Here is a 22,278-nt window from a genome sequence, read left to right as displayed (position 1 = left end):
CCAACTCCTGGGCTTAAGCGATTCTCTTGCCTCTTTGGTTGCAGTTTGGCCGGAGCCGGGTTTGAACCCTCCACTCTCGGTATATGGGGCCGGCGCCTTACTGACTGAGCCACAGGCACCGCCCTTCAGCTTTTTATTTTTATTAATTTTATTTATTTATTTATTTTTGAGACAGAATCTCACTAAGTTGCCCTTGGTAGAGTGCTATCGTTGTCACAGTTCACAGCAACCTCAAACTCTTGGGCTTAAGTGATTCTCTTGTCTCAGCCTCCCAAGTAGCTGGGACTACAGGCGCCCACCACAACACCCAGCTATTTTTTTGTTGTAGTTGTCGTTTGGCAGGCCCAGGCCAGGTTTGAACCTGCCAGCCCTGGTGTACCTGGCTGGCTCTAGCCACTGAGCTACTGGAGCTGAGCTAGTTTCCAGCTTTATACTTCATAGTCATTTGGGTTTATTTTGTTTTGCGTCCTATCTTATTATATTCTTTACCTTACCTTTATATTTTGTATTTAAAATTTTGAGTCGGGTGGCACCTGTGGCTCAAGGAGTAGGGTGCCGGCCCCATATACCAGAGGTGGTGGGTTCAAACCCGGCCCCAGCCAAAAACTGCAAAATAAATAAATAAATAAAAATTTGAGTTTTATGTTCTTATTTGTATGTTTCACCATTTTCTTTTGTTTGTGAATAAAATGTATGTGCATATTTTATATCTAATCTCTTACAGAAGATATTTTTCAGGTTATTTATACAGTACAACCTTATGATGATTGTATTTTTCAGATAGTTAAAGGTGTTGCTTCGTTTGAGTTACTTTGAGATGATCCTCTGGGTTGGAGGATGGGATATAGTCCATGCTTTAGTTTATGCTTCTTGAGTTGGGTTAAAGCTGGTAAGAATGAGCCACGTATTCCAGTATTGTTGGTGAGAATCCCCACTTATTGAATCCAGAACTCTCTTTTATCTTGAAATGTTTGCTGAGGAGGAAGAGGATCAATTCATTGCCCCAGAATAAATAAAATTACAGGCTTCGTGCCTGTATCTCAGTGGCTAGGGTGCCAGCCACATACACCGGACTTGGTGGGTTCCAACCCAGCCTGGGCCTGCCAAACAACGACAACTACAACCAAAAATAGCTAGGCACTGTGGCAGGTGCCTGTAGTCCCAGCTATTTGGGAGGTTTGAGGCAAGAGAATCGCTCAAGCCCAAGAGTTTGAGGTTGCACTCTACTGAGGTGACATAGACTATCTCAAAAAAAAAAGAATACAATTATAAGTTACAATTGGTAAAATTCAACATTGGAAAAATCTGTAGGAATAATATATCTGAGTGTTAATATACAAATGGAAATATTTTAAAATATGATACAGCAGGCCAAGTGTGGTGGCTCTCATCCGTAATCCTAGCATTCCAGGAGGCCAAGGCAGCCTTGCACTCTGGATAGCCTGAACTCAGGAGTTCAAGACTAGCCTGAGCAAGAGGGAGACCCTGTCTCTAGTACAAAAAAAGAAAAACCCACCAGGTGTTGTGGTGGACACCTATAGTCACAGTTACGCAGGAGGCTAAGGCAAGCTGATGGCTTGAGCCTAAGAGGTTGAGGTTGCTGTCAGCTATGAGGTATGGCACTCTACCCAAGGAGACAGACTGTCAAAAAAAAAAAGAAAGAAAAGTAAAAATGGGCTTGGCATCTGTAGCTCAAGTGGCTAAGGCTCCAGCCACATACACCAGAGCTCACAGGTTCAAATCCAGCCCGGGCCTGCCAAACAACAATGACAACTACAACCAAAAAATAGCCAGGCGTTGTGGTGGGTGCCTGTAGTCCCAGCTACTTGGGAGGTTGAGGGAAGAGTATCTCTTAAGCCCAAGACTTGGAGGTTGCTGTGAGCTGTGATGCCACAGCACTCTACCCAGGGTGATAGCTTGAGGCTCTGTCTCAAAAAAAAATGCAAAAATGAATATAATCATACTTCAATAGCAGCCTAAAATTGAAATTTGAGTCAGTTTTCTCACATTTTATCTAATTCAAATCAACTTTCAGTATCCCAGCTAGCACTTGAGGACTCTTAAATGTATGTGAAAATTAATACAAAAGCAAATTTCCATGAGAGCTAAGATAACTTCAAAACAGAAGTTCAAGAAATAGTGACACTACAAAATGTTAGGAAATTCTAGAAAGTTGTGTTATAGGAAGATTGTTGTCAAAAAGATTGGCGCAGTCAACAGTGGAATTGAAGGGGGGTCTGCATGTGTAAGGGAGAAGTATGTGATAGGTATGGTTAAAGACTTCTCAATTTCTTTCTTTCTTTTTTTTTTTTTTTTGAGACTGAGTCTCACTTTGTTGCCCTCAGTAGGCTGCGGGGTCACAGCTCACAGCAACCTCAAACTCTTGGGCATAAGTGATTCTCTTGCCTCTGCCTCCCAAGTAGCTGGGACTACAGGTGCCTGCCACAACGCCCAGCTATTTTTTTGTTTTTAGCAGGCTAGGCCTGGATTGGAACCCACCAGCCCCATTGCATGTTGCTGGCACCCTACCTAGTGAGCTACAAACACAGCTGATTTTTCAGTTTCTTTTCTTTTCTTTCTTTCTTTTTTTTAGAGACAGTCTCACTTTGTCACCGTCAGTAGAGTGCTGTGGCGTCACAGTTCACAGCAACCTCCAATTCCTGGGCATAGGCAATTCTCTTGCCTCAGCCTCCAGAGTAGCTGGGACCACAGGCGCCTGCCAAAACGCCTGGCTAATTCTCAGTTTCTTATGGCTCTGTGTGATCCGCCTTTTCATTTCTCTGATGACCTCAGTCCTTGCTGGCAGTTCTTTTCATGATCCTAAACTCCAGCCCTGCTACCTCATTGATGCTTCTCAGATGATCCAACCTTTTCCCCATTTTCTGGCATGTTCCAGGAGTGTCCAGTCTGCAGCACATGGGCCACATGCAAACTGAGGACCATTTTGCTTATCTGTGGTGTCAGATGTCATGAAAAGTATGCACTGACCTTTCTTTTTGCTCATCAGTTTTTCATAGTTTTTCTATTTAATGTATGACCCAAATCTTACTCTTACTCTTCCAGTGTGGGGCAGAAAAGAAAAAAGGTGGACACCCTTGGTTCCAAATAGATTTCTGATTTTGCCTCTCACCCTCTTTGGGTTTTTGCCCAAATGTCTTGCTTAAAGTTGTGCTTTCTTTGGGCACAGGATGTATGACTTAAGTGGATCACTTTTTCTTATCCTGTTTTTTGCTTTATTAATTTGTTAGTACAGCATAGAATAATAGTATTACTTTCATCTCCTTTATTTTCTATATTATTTGCAGGAGTTTAACCTCCATAAGGGGAAGTGTTGATGATGTTAGGTTGCAGTGTTCATCTTGCACAAGTAACCATGCTGCCTAACTCAGTATAAGTCCCTAGTACATTTTTGTTGAATTAACTGAAAAGTTAATTGAGCTTGGCACCTGTAACACAGTGGTTACAGCACTAGCCACATACACCGAGGGTGGCAGGTTCGAACCCGGCCCTGGTCAGCTAAGCAACAATGTCAACTGCAACAACAACAAAAAAATAGCCAGTGTTGTGGGGTGCTTGTGGTCCCAGCTACTTGGGAGGCTGAGGTAAGAGAATTGCTTAAGCCCAAGAGTTTGAGGTTGCTGTAAGCTGTGACAGCACAGCTCTCTACCGAGGGCAACATACTGGGACTCTGTTTGAAAAAAAAAAAAAAAAAAAAGAATGGCGGCGCCTGTGGCTCAGTGAGTAGGGCGCCGGCCCCATATACTGAGGGTGGTGGGTTCAAACCCAGCCCCGGCTGAACTGCAACAACAACAACAAAAAAAATAGCCAGGCGTTGTGGCGGGCGCCTGTAGTCCCAGCTGCTCGGTAGGCTGAGGCAAGAGAATCACATAAGCCCAAGAGCTGGAGGTTGCTGTGAGCCCTGTGACGCCACGGCACTCTACCGAGGGCAGTAAAGTGAGATTCTGTCTCTACAAAAAAGAAAAAAAAAAGAAGATAGAGAAAAGCAAGTGAAATTTACGTAGTAGTTAAAATTATAGGTTTGATATGGACTGATAAATATGAAAAAATAAATAAACTTAGACCTGTTTTATTTTAGCATGTGGAAGTAATATTTTCTCCATTTGGTTCCATTTGCTATGTTTTCATTCTAAATCAATGACAAATGTTTAATGTTTAAAACTTGGTATATTATGATAAACAAAAATTAAGGTCCTCTGTAATTTCATTTTGCTTGTTCTTCTGCAGTCCTCAGAATTATTATTGAAACTGCATTGAATTTATGTTTTATTTTGAAATTTTTCTATCTTTAAAATATTCAGTCTTTCAATAAGAAATATGTTTAGTTATCCATTCTTGTACATATCCAATAATATTTTAAATTTTCCTCCAATAGACCTTGCATAAAGTTTGTTGGTTTACCTTTGGGTATTTCAAATGTTTATTTTCCACAGGGAAGGCCAGGCATAGCTCACACCTGTAATACTAACACCCTGGGTGGTCATGGAGGTGGATCGCCTGAGCTCAGGAGTTTGAGACCAGCCTGAGCAAAAGTGAGACCCCCCATCTCTACTAAAAACAGAAAAACCCATTGTGGTGGGCACCTGTAGTCTGAGCTACTTAGAAGAGAGGCTAAGGCAGAAGGATTGCTTGAGTCCTGGAGTTTGAGGTTTTTGTGAGCTAGAATGCCATGGCACCCTACCCAGGGTGACAGAGTGAGACTGTGTCTCAATAATAATAATAATAATCATGTTTCCACAGTAAGTGGCATATAGTTTTTTTTTAATTTTTTATTTTTTATTTATTTATTTTTTGTAGAGACAGAGTCTCACTGTACCGCCCTCGGGTAGAGTGCCGATACTGGGAAATTATTATTATTATTATTTTTTTTTTGTAGAGACAGAGTTTCACTTTATCGCCCTTGGTAGAGTACCGTGGCGTCACAGAGCTCACAGCAACCTCCAACTCCTGGGCTTAGGCGATTCTCCTGCCTCAGCCTCCTGAGCAGCTGGGACTACAGGCGCCCGCCACAACGCCCGGCTATTTTTTTGTTGCAGTTTGGCTGGGGCCGGGTTTGAACCCGCCACACTCGGTATATGGGGCCGGCGCCCTGCTCACTGAGCCACAGGCGCCGCCCAACTGGGAAATTATTTTTAAAGGAAGATTTGGAGGAGAGGAAAGGGAAGGAAAAGAGGACAATTCAAATGCAAAGATTATATGATATGCAAAGAAGATAGTAGACAATTAGAGTTTATTGAGTAACTATCATGTGATATGCCATGTGTTGAGGGGATTTACAAGCCTCGTTTCTTATAATCCTTAAGCCAGCTGGTTTGTATGAGTGAACTGGAACTTGGAAAGGTCGCCAAACGTGTATGGAATAAGATTAAAAAGGGAACAGGTTTGGAGTGAAAGCTGGGAACCAAGGCCCTGAGCGGTGGCTCATGCCTGTAATCCTAGCACTCTGGGAGGCTGAGGTGGGTGGATTGCCTGAGCTCACAAGTTTGAGACGAGCCTGAGCAAGAGGGAGACCCCATCTTTAAAAATGGGCCGGTGGCAGGTGCCTGTAGTCCCAGCTACTCGGGAGGCTGAGGCAAGAGAATCACTTGAACCCAAGAGTTTGGGGTTGCTGTGAGCTGTGACACTATGGCACTCTACCGAGGACGACATAATAAGACTCTGTCTCAAAAATAATGATAATAATAAATTTCCACAGATTCGTATTTATTGGCACTTGAAGGTAGTACCCGGGAATATGTGTGTACAGGCTTGAAGTGTATAATGCAATATGATTAGAGTACAGGAATTCATGCAAATGAAATACACATGCATCAAACGTTACAACAGTGGCTGATGGATGGTAGAATTCCAGAGATGTGAGAAAAGGGATGCCCTCACACTGTACACAATGTCCTGGCTTGGTGTTACTTTACAACTGCCTACTAAATTAAGCCCCTTTCGCCCACAGTCATTTCAGAAAGTGGATTTTTTTTTTTTTTTTTTGCAGTGTTTGGCCGGGGCTGGGCTTGAACCCACCATCTCCAGCATATGGGGCTGGCGCCCTACTCCTTTGAGCCACAGATGCTGCCCCGAAAGCGGATTTTAAAAGGCTGTGAACCACCCAAGGAAACATGGCCTATAACTAACCTGCTAGTGGTGTGTTCATTTCTCTGAGCAAAAACCTAGGAATGCTGTAGATCTCTTGATCTACAGAAAGAAGATGAGATAATGGAATTGCACACCTCTTCTTGGGAATAAGAACACATGCTCCAGTTGTGAAAATGGCAGACAATGTCCTGTCAGGAAATAGCATGTGATCAGTCACTCTCATTTTCAGGTAGGATTGACATTCTTGAAATAAATAGAAAATATCTTAGATATAGAATAATAAATGTTATTTGAATAAGTGGTGTTCTCTTGGTAGGAACACAATCATCGACTATACAGCATGACAAGATGTTTTCTCTTGCTATGAGAGGCGATTTCACTGGCTACTTCAGTAAGCCGTCCTTCCTGCAAATTCCCGGCTATGGCCCTGTTTTTCTTCTTCCGGACCAAACACATTGAAGCTTATCAAACAGGCTCCGAAACTTAACTCTTCCTGTGTTTGAAAAGCGGCAAGATAGCTGACGAGCATGAGTAGACACTGAGTGCCTTAATGGTATTGTGTGTCCCTTTCGATGTAAGTTTGTGGTAATTCGGTCTGCTTCATGGTGTCTGAAATGACAGGTGCCCTAATATTTCTCTCCAGTATCCTAGACTGCACTCCAAGAAAATCTGCGTGCGTCGCCTTTACGATCTAGCCAAGCCCCGTCCTGACTTTGGAGCCGGGCCATTTGTTTCCCACTATCACTCCAGTACAAAGGGGACAATAATCAACAGCATAAGTTGTGATCAATTCTCCAAGACCTGTCTGAAAGCAGAATGGAAACTTCACAACCCAGAATGCCCCGCGCTTCGCGGAGGTGAAAGTGAGCCAATGAAAGCTTATGAAAGGACGTATACGTGAACCCGCAGATGTGAGGGCGGGACTTCCGGCGTGTTACAGGTGCCATTTTGGTTGCGCTCTCTGGCCTATGGAGCGTTTGAACGTCACGGAGGTGACGGAGCGGAAAAAAACCCAGAATCAGGCTTGGTTCCCACTGCGCGGAGGCGGGCGTGAGGTAGCTAACAGGGACTGGGAACGGCAGTGACAGGTAAAGACACTTTACCTGTCACTGCCGTTCCCGGCTCTGCTCTTCCGGGTGAGCTGGACTCAGGTGGGTGCGGCGCCCCAGTCAGATCCCACCTCCGAGGGCGGGCGGCCGCTGTCTGCCGGGGAGGGGCGTTCTTTTGTTGGGGTTGGGGGAGCCGTTATGGCCAGTGTGAGGTGTGAGAGAGAGTCCCTGTACGCGTCGGCACGTGCGAAGGTTTGTAGGTGCCAGGGCGTCCATACTCGGATCTTTGTTTCTGTGGCAGAGGGTTTGTGGGTCTCGGCTGGATGTTCAGCCCGGGCAGCTTTGGGAGCCATGGAAGGTTGTGAAAGGAGGGCGTAGGAGAGCGGCATGCCCTGGAGTTAGAAATTTACGGTTCAGAAAAGAGGACCGGCGTAGACACCGGGAGACTGGGACCGACATAGAGAGACTAGTGGGGGAGACCACAGCGATAGACCCCGGAGGACTGTGGTAGGGGCTGAGCCAGAGCGTTCACAGTAGAGAGAAGATGCTGCGTATATCTGAAAGAGGCCTTCCTGTGAGCAAAAACAGGAAGTGTCAAGAGCCTTCCTAAGGATTTTTCCCCAAAAACGTTTAAAAAGAATGGAGTTGTAAAAGTCAGTGTAATGAGAAGGGTTCACGAGAAGATAGTGGAGATTTTCAAATGTGTCAACATGTGTATGTCTTCGGGCACGTGTACTTAAAATGTCAGGAGTCTGAGGAAGAGGATTGGGATGGAGATAGGAAAAGTTAAGAAGGTGTGGACTGGAACACACACCGACTGAGGATCAGATTGAGTAGGGGAGTGTGAAGGTTGTTATTGCAAATATGAGTTCTGTGGTGAGGGAGGGAAGGGCAGAGACTTGCAGGGCAGATTATAGATGGGTCCATAAGCCTGATAATTCCTTTAGGAAGGTACAGACCTGTCATAGGAATGATTCTGGCCTGTTTCTGCAAAACAGGAGACCAAAATGGAGTAAAGAGCTAGTCAAGGATGGAGATCGAGGTGTAAGTTCTTTTAAATTCTGCACCCGAGAAAATTGCACAGGGGGCACAGTGAGATGCAGTCGTTCACCCAGGCATTGGCCCAGCTACTAGAGATATGATGTGCTCACTAGTGCCCTCTGGTCAGTCTTCTGGTGCCACTTTCTTACCTAAAAACAATGCCCCATTTTCTTGGGGTTCTTTGGATGAGGATGTATTGAATGACTCTTTGCTGAAGCTGCCTGATGGAAAAGAAGATGATGGCCATTACAGTTGCACAGAGGAGGAGATCTAAGATTTTTTGAAGATTGATGAGCCGTCAGAAGATCGTTCTTCTTGTGAAGAAGGTTTGTGTAAAGATGAGAGCAGGCATGAGGAAAAGGGAGAAAGAGGAAGTCAAATTCTACTTGATACTCTCCAAGAGAGAAATTTATTGTACAGCTCGGGACCAGTAGCTGAGACCTCTGACTTTAAACCGCCTCAACTAAGTACATCAGTTGGCCGTGGACCAACTCCCATTAAATCATTAAATAGACGCTCTGCTGTAGGAAAGAATCTTATAAAAGTAACTATTGCACCATTTAATCCAACAGTTTGTGACACTGTGCTTGATAAGGACCAAACTGATTCGTCCAAAGATACTGAAAAATCCTCCTCCTTTGGGGAAAAGTTGAGAGAAGATGATCTTAGCTCAAATGAGAGCAAACTTTGCACTGACTCTGAAGGGATCAGCCCCAGTAACTCTGCTTGGGAAAGACCCTCGCTCTCCTCTATTTCAAACAATACTTTTCAACAAACTGTCTCTGATAAAGCTATGCCTAACAGCAAGAAACCTGCACCTGCATTCTCTCAGATCTCAGACCATTCAGAAATGCCTAGTGTTGGATCATCCTGTAGAAATGGTGGATCACATGAATCAAGTGGTGAAATGAAGTTTCCGGTTTCCAGTTCAGTAGACAAAGATGTTCTTGACAAGGATTATGGGAAGATGAAAGGCAATGACAGAAGACTAGGCAAAGTCATTCCTGTTCTACAGACCAAAACCAGGACTAATGTTCTGACGTTTTCTTTCTTTTTTTTTTTGTAGAGACAGAGTCTCACTGTACCGCCCTCGGTAGAGTGCCGTGGCATCACACGGTTCACAGCAACCTCTAACTCTTGGGCTTACGCGATTCTCTTGCCTCAGCCTCCCGAGTAGCTGGGACTACAGGCGCCCGCCACAAGGCCCGGCTATTTTTTTGTTGCAGTTTGGCCGCGGCTGGGTTTGAACCCGCCACCCTTGTCATATGGGGCCAGTGCCCTACTTAGCCACAGGCGCCGCCCTGTTCTGACATTTTCACAATCAAATCTAGAACAGCGGAAGCAAATTTATCTCAGGAGTGTCATTGCTCATATAGAAGACCCAGAGGACTCCAACCAAGGTCCCTGAAAGGAGCTATATACCTTGATGGAAGTTCATCATATGCAAAACCCAAAATGGCAGCATCCTTCAGACCTCACCATGCGAAACTACGCTCGCCGACAGAAACCTCTGCAAAGATAACAGTCTCACTCAGTGGGTTGACAGGAACATGCAAAGCCACCATCGGTTCCAGCGTCTCCCAAACTTCTAGTACAACCCATATGTCTCATCCCATCAGCAGTGAAGGTCCCTATCCAGGGTCATGTCCAGAGCAGCATTTCATTTTCTTCTGCTGTTTTGTGCTTCATATATTTTGAATTTTATTTTTTACAAGTTTTTTATTTAAAAACTTGACACCTTTTGGAAATGCCCATTGCTGACTTGAATTTTTGGGTATGAGGTTTCTCCTGATTTTATGTGTGTCTGTGTGTCTATGTTAAAGCAATGTTAAGTTGATAATATTTTTTTGTTATTTAAAGGTGGCTGCTTCTTGAAATCCAGCATTAAGCCAAAATACTGAAGCTCAAACATAACACCCACCTCTGCAAAGGTGAAGTGTACTTGCAGTGCCCAAAAGAAGTCTTCTTTTAATCTCCTATAAAGAGGAGGTTCTTTAGCAGGCTGTGAGCCAGTGTTATTACTGATCACTTGTGAATGGATATGTCACTTTTAACAACACAGCTTACTTTTTTATTTGAATTTCTGAATATCCTTCCGTATTTTAAAAATCCAGGACATTTGGAGTAGGAGAAAAATTCTGCTGGAAGAACTAATTAAAAGTGTAATTCCTCTCCTTTCCTTTCTGTACTTCTTAGCTGCCTTAATTTATTTTTGGCTTTTTTTATTCCTCATTAAACTTATTTTGCACATTAGTGTTTACAAATCTTAGCCATCTTAACTCTGACAGAAGACTTACGACTAACCTTTGTTGAGTACCTTGTGGTCTTATGTTGTCTCCTTTGCCCTTCAAGGATTCTCACCCCACCCCTCCAGCATTCCTGTATACTGTTAGACATGGATATACCTGTTTATTGAGCTGCTTAGAGTCTTGGCTCTAGGACAGGCCATTGCCATTGTGTTGTCAATTGATCTTCAGTTTCATCTATTGAAGCTTTAGGCATGGGTTTGATATTTGAAGTAATAAACGTAGGTGTTAGAAAGCCTCCATCCTGTGAGAGAAACTTTGGAGGGGCACTCTTTTGTCTCCATTATTAGTTAACAAAAGGTGCCTTTAGACCCCGTATGTTACCATGTCATTTGGTCAAGCCCCTGATACATAATTTCATGTAATTGTTAAAGTGGGTCTAATACAGTTGTGACTAAGCCCATGTATAAAAGCATTATCTGATCTAAGGGTTTTTTTTTTTTTTTTTAATCATAGCTGTGGCTCTCTCCCCTCCTCTCTTTCCTCTCTCTCCCCCATCCTTTCCTGTCTTCTTTCTCTCTGCTTTTCTCTCCTCCTTGATGCTGCTCTTCAGCATCCCTTTCTCGCCAATAAAAACCTTTCGTACAAAAAAAATAAATAAATCATAGCTGTGTGCATTAATGCAATCAATGGGGTAAGGGTTGTTAGATAACAACCCCAAAGTTGACAGACTTTGTGCATCTGTCTTAATGGCCATCTTAGGAGCTTGTTACTCTCTTTATGGGTAGCTCTAGACATCATTTTGGAAAGTTGCAGTCTGGCATTTGTGCTACTGCTCATTCTCTGAAGTTGTTCATAACTGCTGTAGCCTCTGGTTTTATAGTTTCATCAACCTCATTTTTGTATGTGGTAATGCATCTTCAACATCCTATTCCATGTTAGAAACTGACTTGGGAATAGCTTGGTCATTCAGACCACCTGTAAATTTGGATGGATGTCCCGAAGTATTTACTGTTTATCTAGCCAAGGATTCTCTTTTCTTTAGATAACTGTTTTAGATTCTAGGACCAAAGTGCAAAGGAGAAGTTCTATTCAAAGGCAGTAGTCAAAATACTATTATTTTAGTTGACATAATTGGTATTTACTATGTTGGTCACTTTTCCAGGCTGCTCTAAATTAGCTTAGAATGAGACCTGTCAAACATCCACCTTTGGGACTATAATAAAATTAAATCAAGCTGGAATAGCTAACATTGCAGCTGTCAAGTTCCCCACAGATATCCCAAGGAATAAAGGGATAGCATTTTGCTTAGGCAAAATTCTAAGACTCAAGTTCCTGCCCTTCTGGTACAGGGGCGTTTAATACTGAATGTGTAACAGGAGCACTGCCTTTACCAAATCAAATGAGTGAGAGGTTAACTAGAAAATGTGACAATCACATTTCCTCTTAGCTCAAATAATTCTGTTTTTCCAAAGCTTTAGCAGCTTAATTAAATCTATTGGACTGAGGGAGGAGAGAAATGTTCTCTAGTGGTTAACATGGTATTCTTTAAGAAGAAAAAACAAAGCCAAAGAAAATGCATTATCTGGCTTATTCGCCTTAAAGGTGGTAGTAGGTAGAATCTGGGGTTTTAATTACTTTTCAAAGCTGCCTATCTAAATATTTGATATTGCCCTCTTAGTATTTCAGGTAGAATTCCTGCTGTATTTTTTATTTGAGTAAGGGTTATATGCATTTAACTAGCTTTCTTCATCCATGCAGACATTCTCTCACCATAGGGGTCTTGACAAAGCAGAGTAAAAATGTTCTGTTTACGTAGTTTACTTGTAAGTAAGGAACCTGAAATAACTTGTAGTTTTGCATTTAATGTAGGCCCTGATTTAATTGCATTGTTGTCAGGATCACTTATGAAACTGATGTTTGGTGCCTCCTCTTTATTATGTTTTTTCCCTTGTAGCAGTTGTATTTAATGTCATTAAAAAGAAATAAAGTTCGGGCAGCGCCTGTGGCTCAGTGGGTAGGGCACTGGCCCCATATACCGAGAGTGGTAGGTTCGAACCGGGCTCTGGCCAAACTGCAACAAAAAATAGCCCGGCGTTGTGGCGTGTGCCTGTAGTCCCAGTTACTCGGGAGGCTGAGGCAAGAGAATCGCCTAAGCCCAGGAGTTGGAGGTTGCTGTGAGCTGTAATGCCACGGCACTCTACCGGGGGTGACAAAGTGAAACTCTATCTCAAAAAAAAAATCTGCACCCAAAGGCTTGCCCGACTGTTAGGGACACTCTCTGTGGAACAAGAGAAAGGACATGCAGGTTAGTGAAGGAGCTGGGTTCCAGACCAGGGCATGTTTTCTTCCCCTTTTCCAAGTATCGGAACAAAAGGAGATGATATACTGCTCTAATCAGGGTCCCCTACCAAGTCCATTCAGAGAATTGTGTAACAGGTAAGCCTGGTAGCAGAAAGAACCAGTAGTTGACCTGCCTGTCGGCCCTTCTGTACAACTCGTTAACTTAATGTATGAAACACTTAAAGATTTAAATCCTAATTAACCAATGTCTTTCTAAACACAGTAGAACCTCCATAGTTGGTTACCTCCCTCCACTGACCACTTCCTTAAGATGACCTAATTTTCATAGATCAGGCATGCACCATAGGTATGTATTAGTATCATAAGCCTTATGTTGACTACCTCTATATGTTGACCAATTTATTACAGTCTGTTGGGTGGTTAACTTACAGACTTTCTACTGTATGTACATACTGATAGCAATTAGTAGCAAAATTATTCAGTAAGTTATAATTGTTTTTAGAGACAGAGTTTCACTTTGTCACCCTTGGTAGAGTGCTGTGACGTCACAACTCACGGCAACCTCCAACTCCTGGGCTTAGGCAATTCTCTTGCCTCAGCCTCCTGAGTAGCTGGGACTACAGGCACCAGCCACAACACCTGGCTATTTTTTTGTTGCGGATTACAGGGCTGAGTTCGAATCTGCCAGCCTCGGTATAGTAAGTTATAATTTCTAAAAGTATTTTATAATTGGTTTGATGTTAATTTACCTCTAAGTGTTTGCTTTCCATGGAAAATTTTGAACATCACATTTCCCAAAATCTTTCTTTTTTTTTTTTTGAGACAGAGCCTCAAGCTGTTGCCCTGGGTACAGTGCATGACATCACAGCTTACAGCAACCTCAAACTCCTGGGCTCAAGCGATTCTCCTGCCTCTGCCTCCCAAGTAGCTGGAACTACAGGCGCCCACCACAATGCCCAGATATTTTTTGGTTGCAGCAATCATTGTTTGGTGGGCCCGAGTTGGATTCAAACCCGTCAGCTCAGGTGTATGTGGCTGGTACCTTAGCCGCTTGAGCCACAGGTGCTGAGCCTCCCAAAATCTTTAGACAAAAATATACCCTGAAATTTCAAAACTGTGCTATTTCATTTACATCAAAAACATACACCTAACTATTAATTCTTGGACAGTAATAGCTTATATTTATTATGTATTACTAATGTTTTTATACAAAAGAACTCTATGAGAGGGGAGCCATTTTCTTATTCTCTATTTACAGATGGGGACACTGAGGCTCAGGAAGGGTCAGTTCTTTTCCAGAGTTACAGAGCACCTATGAGGCAGCACTGAGGTCTGAAGAGATGAATTTGTACAATCAGTTTCAGATCAGCTTGCTGCAGAGCAAGGCAGAAGAGAATGGTAATCCATCTCACCTACAGGATCCTACCATGGTTGCCCATTTCTCATGGCTTCTCTATTTCCTCAGGATACCCTGGTGATGGCAGAAATGGAACCTGCACAGGTGAGTAGAGGGATTCTTACTTCTCACCTACCCTGATTATGCTTCTCACCTACCCTGATGGATTTGGCCCTCACTATAAGAAAAGTCATGTCCCAAGACCCTTTCCTGTTCGTCCTCTCTTGTGTCTGAGACTGAAATTCCACCAGGCTCATTATCCTGAATTTGATACTGGTTTATATAGAGGGGTTCCCATTTTTGACAATCAGTATAGTAAGATGTGTCAGGATATCCTAGGCATAGGTATCAAATCATTTCAATGCTTGGATATAAGACTGAACTGTGATTTTCAGGGACCTGCAAGTCTCATGTCTGTTAGCAATGGGGAACAGAGAAGGATTTGGCTAGACGCACACAGACACCAGGCATGGGATGACAGCCTGAGGTTCTAGTCCTGTAATCAGAGGGTGGTGTGATGTAAGGAAGATGTGAGACAGAAGAAGGCAGTGATTGGTCCGGATTTAAGAGACTCCCCTTGACTTCACAGTGGAGGTAAAGGTAAAGGCAGGGTGACCCACAGGGGGATGTTCTTGAATCAGATAAGTTGAATGTTGATAGTGGCTGAACAAGAGTAGTATCTGTGGAGGTGAGAGTAGTTATTGGCTTTGAGTTGAATTTTTAATAGAGCTGTCTACATTGTATGACATGGAGAGTGTGTAGCTGGGAGGGGGATGGAAGAGCAATTAGGGATGGCCCGTTTTTTTTTTTCTTGTTTACAAGGACAGATGCCCCATCAGTTAAGATGTGGGAAGTCCTCACGACGAGGAATCTTTAGAGAGAATGAGGAGTCAGTTTATGTCCATGTCATGAATGTTCCAGAGACCCCTCTGGAGGAGTTCAGTTTGGAGACATCGACACCATAGCAGCTCTTGTATGGACTTCACTGAAGCCATGGATCAAAATTGAAGGTGGCATTTCTAGGTTATGGTGGAACCAGATTCTCTACTGAAGCACCCAGATGGTGGTGGAGGAGTCACAAGACAGATGAGGGACCAAGGTGTTTACAGGAATGAGTATGTTTCAGATGGTGGGATGTAGAATTGAGAAAGTCTTCTGATGAGAGAGTAGACATGATAAGGATGGTGAGGAGAAATATGTGATGAATTGGGAGAGTTGCCAAGGGTGCGGTAAACATGGATGTGTAAGTGACTCCCAAAGCAGCTGGGCTTTGAAGTTTCTGTGGAGAGTAATTGTCCTCACTGCTTATGAGACAGAATGCATAATATAGAAGCAGTAGATGGCCAAGAGTACCTCATGAAGTCCTCACATGGTTTGGATGGCTTAGTGTGAAGTGAGAAAGGGACAGGGGTGGAGACCTTCTCATTAGGCCTCTGGGCTAACCCTGGCACGAGGGTACTTTGTTGTTCTGGAGCAGGACAGGGGCTGAATTGGATGCTGGATATATTTTCCATGGACCACCTGGTTTCCATGGGCAGAGTGGCTTGTTTGGAGGTGAAGGAAATGCCTGTGATATGGGCCAGGAGGTGTCTGTGGAATTGAATTAGTGGAGAGTCTAGAGATGTGATGGAAGCGCCCTCTGAAGGGTGATGTGCAGGCAGAATAAATGATTGGATGCCCCAGTCCCTGCCAGTGGGTGCTTAGGGAGAATGATGAATTCGTGTTTGGTTTTCTGGGAGGCCAAGGTCTGGAGACTCAGGGAACCCGGTTGGTCTGTGTGCTAGAAGTATGGAGAGAAAAGGTACCTACGCCACCAGGACCTGGTACCTCCTTGGAAGTGTGGAGAGAAGAGGTACCTATGCCACCAGCACCTAGTATCTCCTCCATGTGGGGAAGTTTGGGGGAGAGTGACTGAGATCTCCAGAGAGATATAGAGCACTGATTGTGCCTAGGGGGGTTTAATTTATGGATGTGAGAATGACAACAGGGACATATCAGTAACATAGAAAGAAGATATTTATTCCTTACATTTCCCCTAGAAGAAGCCACATGGCTGTTGAAGCGTCTGAATTGGTCAAGGGGCAGAAGACAGGAGCAAGGGGACAGCTTGGGCCATGGCTTTTGTTAAGGTTCCTTAGGGAAAGACAAGGTCGTGCAGAGTGACCAGCTGAAACTCAGCAGTTTGAATAATTCCAGCACACCCTGGGGGAGGCAGGGGTTATCACTAGGTAGATGTGTGGTCCCTATCCTTGGGTCAATGTAGGACAAAGGAGATACTGGCTTGTTCTGAGAAAGATAAGGAGGTGGTTCAGAATATGGGTTCTAGATGACAAGGGGAGGAAAACAAATTTAACTATTAGGTACCATCTTGAACTGTCCCATTTTTGGCAGGGCCGTGTAGTCTTTGAGGATGTGGCCATATATTTCTCCCAGGAGGAGTGGGGGCATCTTGATGAGGCTCAGAGGTCATTGTACCGAGATGTGATGCTGGAGAACATGGCGCTTCTGTCCTCACTAGGTAAGGCTCTCACACCACCCAGTGTCCCAAGGTGGGCTTTGTCTCCCTCCTTTTATATACCTAAGTGCAGCTGTGCCTGTCCCACAGGCCTGTCCCACAGTCAGACCGTGGGTTTTGCTTCCTTTCCTGGCTTCCTGGTCCATGTGCTGTGAGAGTCAGGGGTGGGCCATGTGCTCTGTACTCCTCTTTCCTTCCAGCTCCCTTCTTTGCTGCTCTGAGGCTCACAAGAAATGGCTCAGGAGTCAGAAGTCTTGGAGGTGGCATGGAGTTCCACCAGCCTTATATATCCTGGTCTAGTTGCTTTGCTCAAATGCATGCAGTCTTCATGTTCTAGGTTCTCCCCTTGTTCTCACAGGTACCTTCCAGTGGCAGGAATTTCAGACACTGACCAGGTCATTAATTTTATGGAACACTGGATTAATTCTGCAAGACTGTTCTGTGAAATTCTTGTGACTATAAAATGTGGGGTGTTACGGGGTAGATTTCTCTAGGTCTTGTGTCCCTGGTCTGGTTACTCGTGTGAAACCTCTGTGTTGTAGGTTGTCCCTTGTTCTTACTGATACTGCTTTGTGTGCCAGGAATTTCAAGAACTGACCTTTGTCACTATTTGGAGACCTCCGGCTGGATTTTTTTCTGAGACAGTGTCTCACTATGTCACCTTCAGTAGAGTACTCTGGCATCACAGCTCACAGCAACCTCAAACTCTTGGGCTTAAGCAGTTCTCTTGCCTCAGCCTTCCAAGTAGCTGGGATTACAGGTGCCCGCTACAACGCCCAGCTATTTATTTTTTGTTGTGGTTATCGTTGTTTAGCAGGCCCAGGCTGGGTTCGAACCTGCCAGCCATGGTGCATGTATCCAGCACCATAACCACTGTGCTACAGGCGCCAAACCCTCTGCTTGATTTTATAGGACTTTTCTGTGAAGTTCTTATGATTACAGGATGTGGGGTGTCACAGAGTGGATTTCTCTGGGATGTGCTGTCTACTCCCTTTCCCTATACTTCCCCTATGATTAGCCTCTTCTATGTCCCAGATATTTTTACCTTGGGCAATGGGACAGACTCTGAGTATCTGAAAGGATGGATATTACTTCAATATTGGCAGTAAAGGCTCAAAGGGACATGGCCCTGGTGCCTGGGAATTAGGAAAGGATGTGATGTCAGAGCTGGGTTTGGATCACACTGGGTACCTGTCCTGTGCTCACCATTGTTTGATGGCAGGGCCCCTGTCTGCCCCTCATTTCTATTTTGTCTTCCCCATTGTCATTTCTAGTTTGATTTCCAGCCCCTGGTTGCTCCCACACAGCCTATAGTCTCACTACTATGCCCCACTCGTCTCACCTGTTCTCTTCCACTGGTTCCTTTGCAGTGCTCTCCAGTGTATGACCTGTAATTTAAGTGTCATGAGGTCTGCTTGTGTCCCTCAGTAGTCCTTTAAGACCACCTTCTCTGTCATCAGATTTCTTTGGGTCTGGACACAGCCTTCTTTCGACACTGCTCACTAGTCATAGCAGCCACAGCCATTTGCAGAGGAGTGAATTGGAGACTCACGTCTCTTCTCCACACTGCACCCCTTTCTTGTGTTCTCATCTATCATCAGGGCTGTCCTATCATGGGTGCTTGCCAGGCCCAGCTCTGCACAGCTGATCTTCCTCTCACTGGCCCAGTGTCCATGCTTATCAGCAATCCCATGGCCTTATTTATGGGTGTGTCTGACAGGCATTTTTGTTAGGGCTGCCGCCTCCCACCAGAGTTAACAAGCTCTTCCCTAGTATTTCTCTGCTTTCAGGTTGTTGGCAAGGAGCCTCAGGTGCAGAGGCACCTTCGGAACAAGGTGTTTCTGTGGTAATGTCAGAGATCATGACTCCAGTACCCTGTGTATCTTCCCAGAAGATTCAGCCCAGGAAGACATGTGACCCACTCTTGAAAGACATTTTTTATGTGGCTGCCCACAGTAGTATACTTCCTGAGCAAGAGATGTATATTTCTGCATCAGAGCTTTTTCAGCACCAGAAGCAGGAGATTGGAGAGAATCTTTCCACAAAGGGAGACTATTGGAGACCTTCATTTGGAAAGAACCCCAGAGTTCACATGGCAGAGAAGATTTTCTCATGCAGCGAGGGTGGGAAGGATTTGCCGGCTCCCTCTAGCTTTCTGCAGCACCAGGCCCCTCAAAATGGGTGGAAACCCTTCAGGGACACAGAGAACAGAGAATTCTTTCTAACTGAACAAAATGATCACAAGTGCAGTGCATGTGGGAAAAGCTTTGCCTTCAAACATGCACTTATTGAGCACCAAAAAATCCACAGAAGAGAAAGGCCTTATGAGTGCAACAAATGTGGGAAATTCTTTAGATATGGTGCCAACTTCATGAAACATCAGACAGTTCACAGTGGTGAAAGGACTTACGAATGCAGAGAATGTGGAAAATCATTTATGTATAATTATAGACTTTTGAGACATAAGAGAGTTCACACTGGGGAAAGGCCTTATGAATGTGACATATGTGGGAAATTCTTCAGGTACAGCTCTACATTTGTTAGACATCAGAGAGTTCACACTGGAGAAAGGCCTTACGAGTGCAGGGAATGTGGGAAATTCTTTATGGACAGCTCCACACTCATTAAACATCAGAGAGTTCACACTGGAGAAAGGCCTTACAAGTGCAGTGAATGTGGGAAATTCTTTAGGTATATCTCAACACTCATTAGACATCAGAGAATTCACAATGGAGAGAGGCCTTATGAATGCAACATATGTGGTGAATTCTTTAGATATAATTCCAGCCTCATTAAACATTGGAGAATTCACACTGGAGAAAGACCTTATAAATGTAGCGAATGTGGGAAGTCCTTTAGGTACCACTGCAGGCTCATTAGACATCAGAGAGTTCACACTGGAGAAAGGCCTTATGAGTGCAGTGAATGTGGGAAATTCTTTCGGTACAACTCCAACCTCATTAAGCATTGGAGAAATCACACTGGAGAAAGGCCGTATGAGTGTAGAGAATGTGGGAAAGCCTTTAGCCATAAACATATACTTGTTGAGCACCAGAAAATTCACAGTGGAGAAAGACCTTATGAGTGCAGTGAGTGTCAGAAAGCCTTCATTCGAAAGTCTCACCTGGTTCATCACCAGAAAATCCACAGTGAAGAGAGGCTTATGTGCTCCCTGAATGTGGAGAGTTCTTTAGGCACAACACCAGCCCCATTAAATATCAGAGATTTCACAATGGAGAAACATTGCCACTGACAATTTAAATTGGATATTTCACTGATGTTAGATAAATTCACATATTTATGCAACTTATTTTTAAAACTCAACTTGCAAAAGTGAAACTCCAGCCAGTAAATGACACCTCGTTCATTCCCCTTCCTTACTGTTCCTGGCAACTACAGTTCTACACTCTGTATTATGTTCTCTATCTTTTTTTTTGCAGTTTTTGGCAGGGGCTGGGTTTGAACCTGCCACCTTTGGCATATGGGGTTGGCGCCCTACACTCTGTATTATGAATTCTACACTGATTAGTACCTCATATAAGTGGATTCATGCAGTGTTTGTGTTTTTAAGATTGGCTTATTTTACTTAGGATAATATCCTCAAGGGTTGTTCATGTCATAGCGTGTATCAGAATTTTCTTTCTTTTTAGGTGAAATAATTTTCTGTTGTACATAAATACCACTTTTCTTTATCCATTCATCTGTCCATGGACACTTGCATTACTTCCATCTTTTAGCTGTTGGAAATAATGCTGCTATGAAGGTGAGCATAAAAGTATCTATTCAAGACCCAGCTTTCAGTTCTTTTCCCTGCTAGAAAAGGAGATTGTTGATTATATAGCATTTACATTTTTGATCTTTTGAGGAACTGTTTTCCATTCATACTGGCACCATTTTTAACAGTGCACAAAAGTTCCAATCTATGCATTTCATCACAAATGTTCATTTTCTCATGTTGATTTTTGTTTTTCTGGGTTTTTTTGGACAATAGCTATCTTACTGTGTATGAGATAGTTTCATTGTTTTTATTTTGCTAATGATGTCGAGCATCTTTTCATATGCTTGTTAAGCATTTGTATATGTGGAGAAATATCTGAGTCTTCTAAAAAGATTTTTTAAATGGGATTATTTGCTTTTATTTATTTATTTTTGAGTTGTAAGAATTCTTTATGCTGGATATTAACCCTTTACAAATACATAATTTAAAAAAATCTCCAGTCCATAGGTTGTTTTTTTCTTTTTTTCTTTTTTTTTGGTGGTGATTATTTTTTGCTTTGTTGATTGTACAGATGACCCTCTATATTTTTAGGTTCTATATCTATGGATTGAACTAACCATGGATAAAAAATATTGGGAAATGTAGGTATATGCCTAATAGAAGAACAAAATAACTCAGGGTCCTAGCACTCTGGGAGGCTAAGGTGGGTGGATTGCCTGAGCTCACAGGTTTGAGACTAGCCTGAGCCAGTGTGAGACCCCCGTCTCTAAAACTAGCCAGGCATTGTGGCCAATGCTGGTCATCCCAGCTTCTTGGGACACTAAGACAAGAGAATTGCTTGAGGCTAGGAGTTTGAGCTTGCTGTGAGATATGAGGCCACAGCACTCTACTGGGGGCAAAAAAGTGAGACTGTCTCAATACAAATAAAAAATAACTCAGAGAAAAAAGCATATTTGTATCTATACAGAACACATATAGGCTTTTCTTGTCATTCCCTCAACAAAGTCTAACAATTGTTTACATAATAGTTATATTAAGTGTTATAATCTAGAGATGATTTAGCATATAAGATGATGTGGGTGGCATATATGCAAATATTACATCTTTTTATATAATCAGACTTTTGTATCCACAGGGTATCCTAGAAGCAGTACCCCACAGATACCAAAAAGACAATTGTCATCCAGTTTATTGCTTTTTATTGCTGTTACCTGTTTTGTTTTGGGAGGAGTTTTGTTTGTTTTTTGAGAGGGAGTCTCACTCTTGTTCTAGGTAGAGTGCTGTGTGGTGTCATAGCTCACAGCAACCTCAAACTCTTGGGCTCAAGAGATCCTCTTGCCTCAGCCTCCCTCTAGAATAGGTGGGACTACAGCTGCCTGCAACAATGCCTGGCTAGTTTTTCTATTTTTAGTAAAGATGGGGTCTTACTCTTGCTCAGCCTGGTCCCCAATTCCTCAGCTTAAGGGTTCCTCCCACCTCAGCCTCCCAAGGTGCTAGGATTACTACCTGTGTTTTTGATCCTTCTCCTAGAAATCATTATTAAAGCCAAAGTCATGAATTGTTTTCCCTGTTTTAATTCTAATAAGAGATGGGTGGTGCCTGTGGCTCAAAGGAGTGGGGCACCGGACCCATATGCCGGAGGTGGTGGGTTGAAACCCAGCCCCGGCCAAAAACTGCAAAAAGAAAAAAAAGACTTTAATTCTAATAAGAGTTTAAAAATTTCGATCTTACATTTAGGTCATTGAGCCACCTGAGTTCATTTTTGATACAGCATAAGGCAAGGGTCTAAATTTTATATTTTTGCATGTGGCTATCCAGTTTTCCCTGATATCAAAACCAAAGACCACAACAACAAAAGAAAACTACAGGCCAATATCCCTAATGAATATAGGTACAAAAATCCT

At 43.3% G+C, this 22,278-nt stretch overlaps 1 protein-coding gene and 1 pseudogene across 9 annotated transcripts; both read left to right on the top strand.

The window, feature by feature from the left end:
- Positions 1-7,062: 7,062 nt before the first annotated feature.
- On the top strand, positions 7,063-21,926 carry ZNF548 (zinc finger protein 548). 9 transcript variants are annotated; one of them, XM_053605636.1, is made up of 4 exons: positions 7,063-7,256; positions 14,211-14,246; positions 16,533-16,659; positions 18,447-21,926. In XM_053605636.1, the coding sequence occupies exons 2-4, from the start codon at positions 14,223-14,225 to the stop codon at positions 19,907-19,909; spliced, it is 1,614 nt and encodes a 537-aa protein (XP_053461611.1). In that variant the 5' UTR covers positions 7,063-7,256; positions 14,211-14,222; the 3' UTR covers positions 19,910-21,926. The 9 variants fall into 9 exon arrangements, with proteins under 9 accessions (XP_053461611.1, XP_053461608.1, XP_053461607.1 ...); XM_053605633.1 differs by having other exon boundaries at positions 14,004-14,246; positions 18,447-21,925; XM_053605632.1 differs by having other exon boundaries at positions 13,572-14,246; positions 18,447-21,925.
- LOC128596155 (S100P-binding protein-like) lies at positions 8,293-9,261 on the top strand (annotated as a pseudogene).
- Positions 21,927-22,278: the final 352 nt, after the last annotated feature.

The sequence above is a fragment of the Nycticebus coucang genome, chromosome 10 (assembly GCF_027406575.1).
Source record: "Nycticebus coucang isolate mNycCou1 chromosome 10, mNycCou1.pri, whole genome shotgun sequence".
Classification (NCBI taxonomy): Eukaryota; Metazoa; Chordata; class Mammalia; order Primates; family Lorisidae; genus Nycticebus; species Nycticebus coucang.
This window is presented reverse-complemented; position numbering and strand designations above follow the sequence as displayed.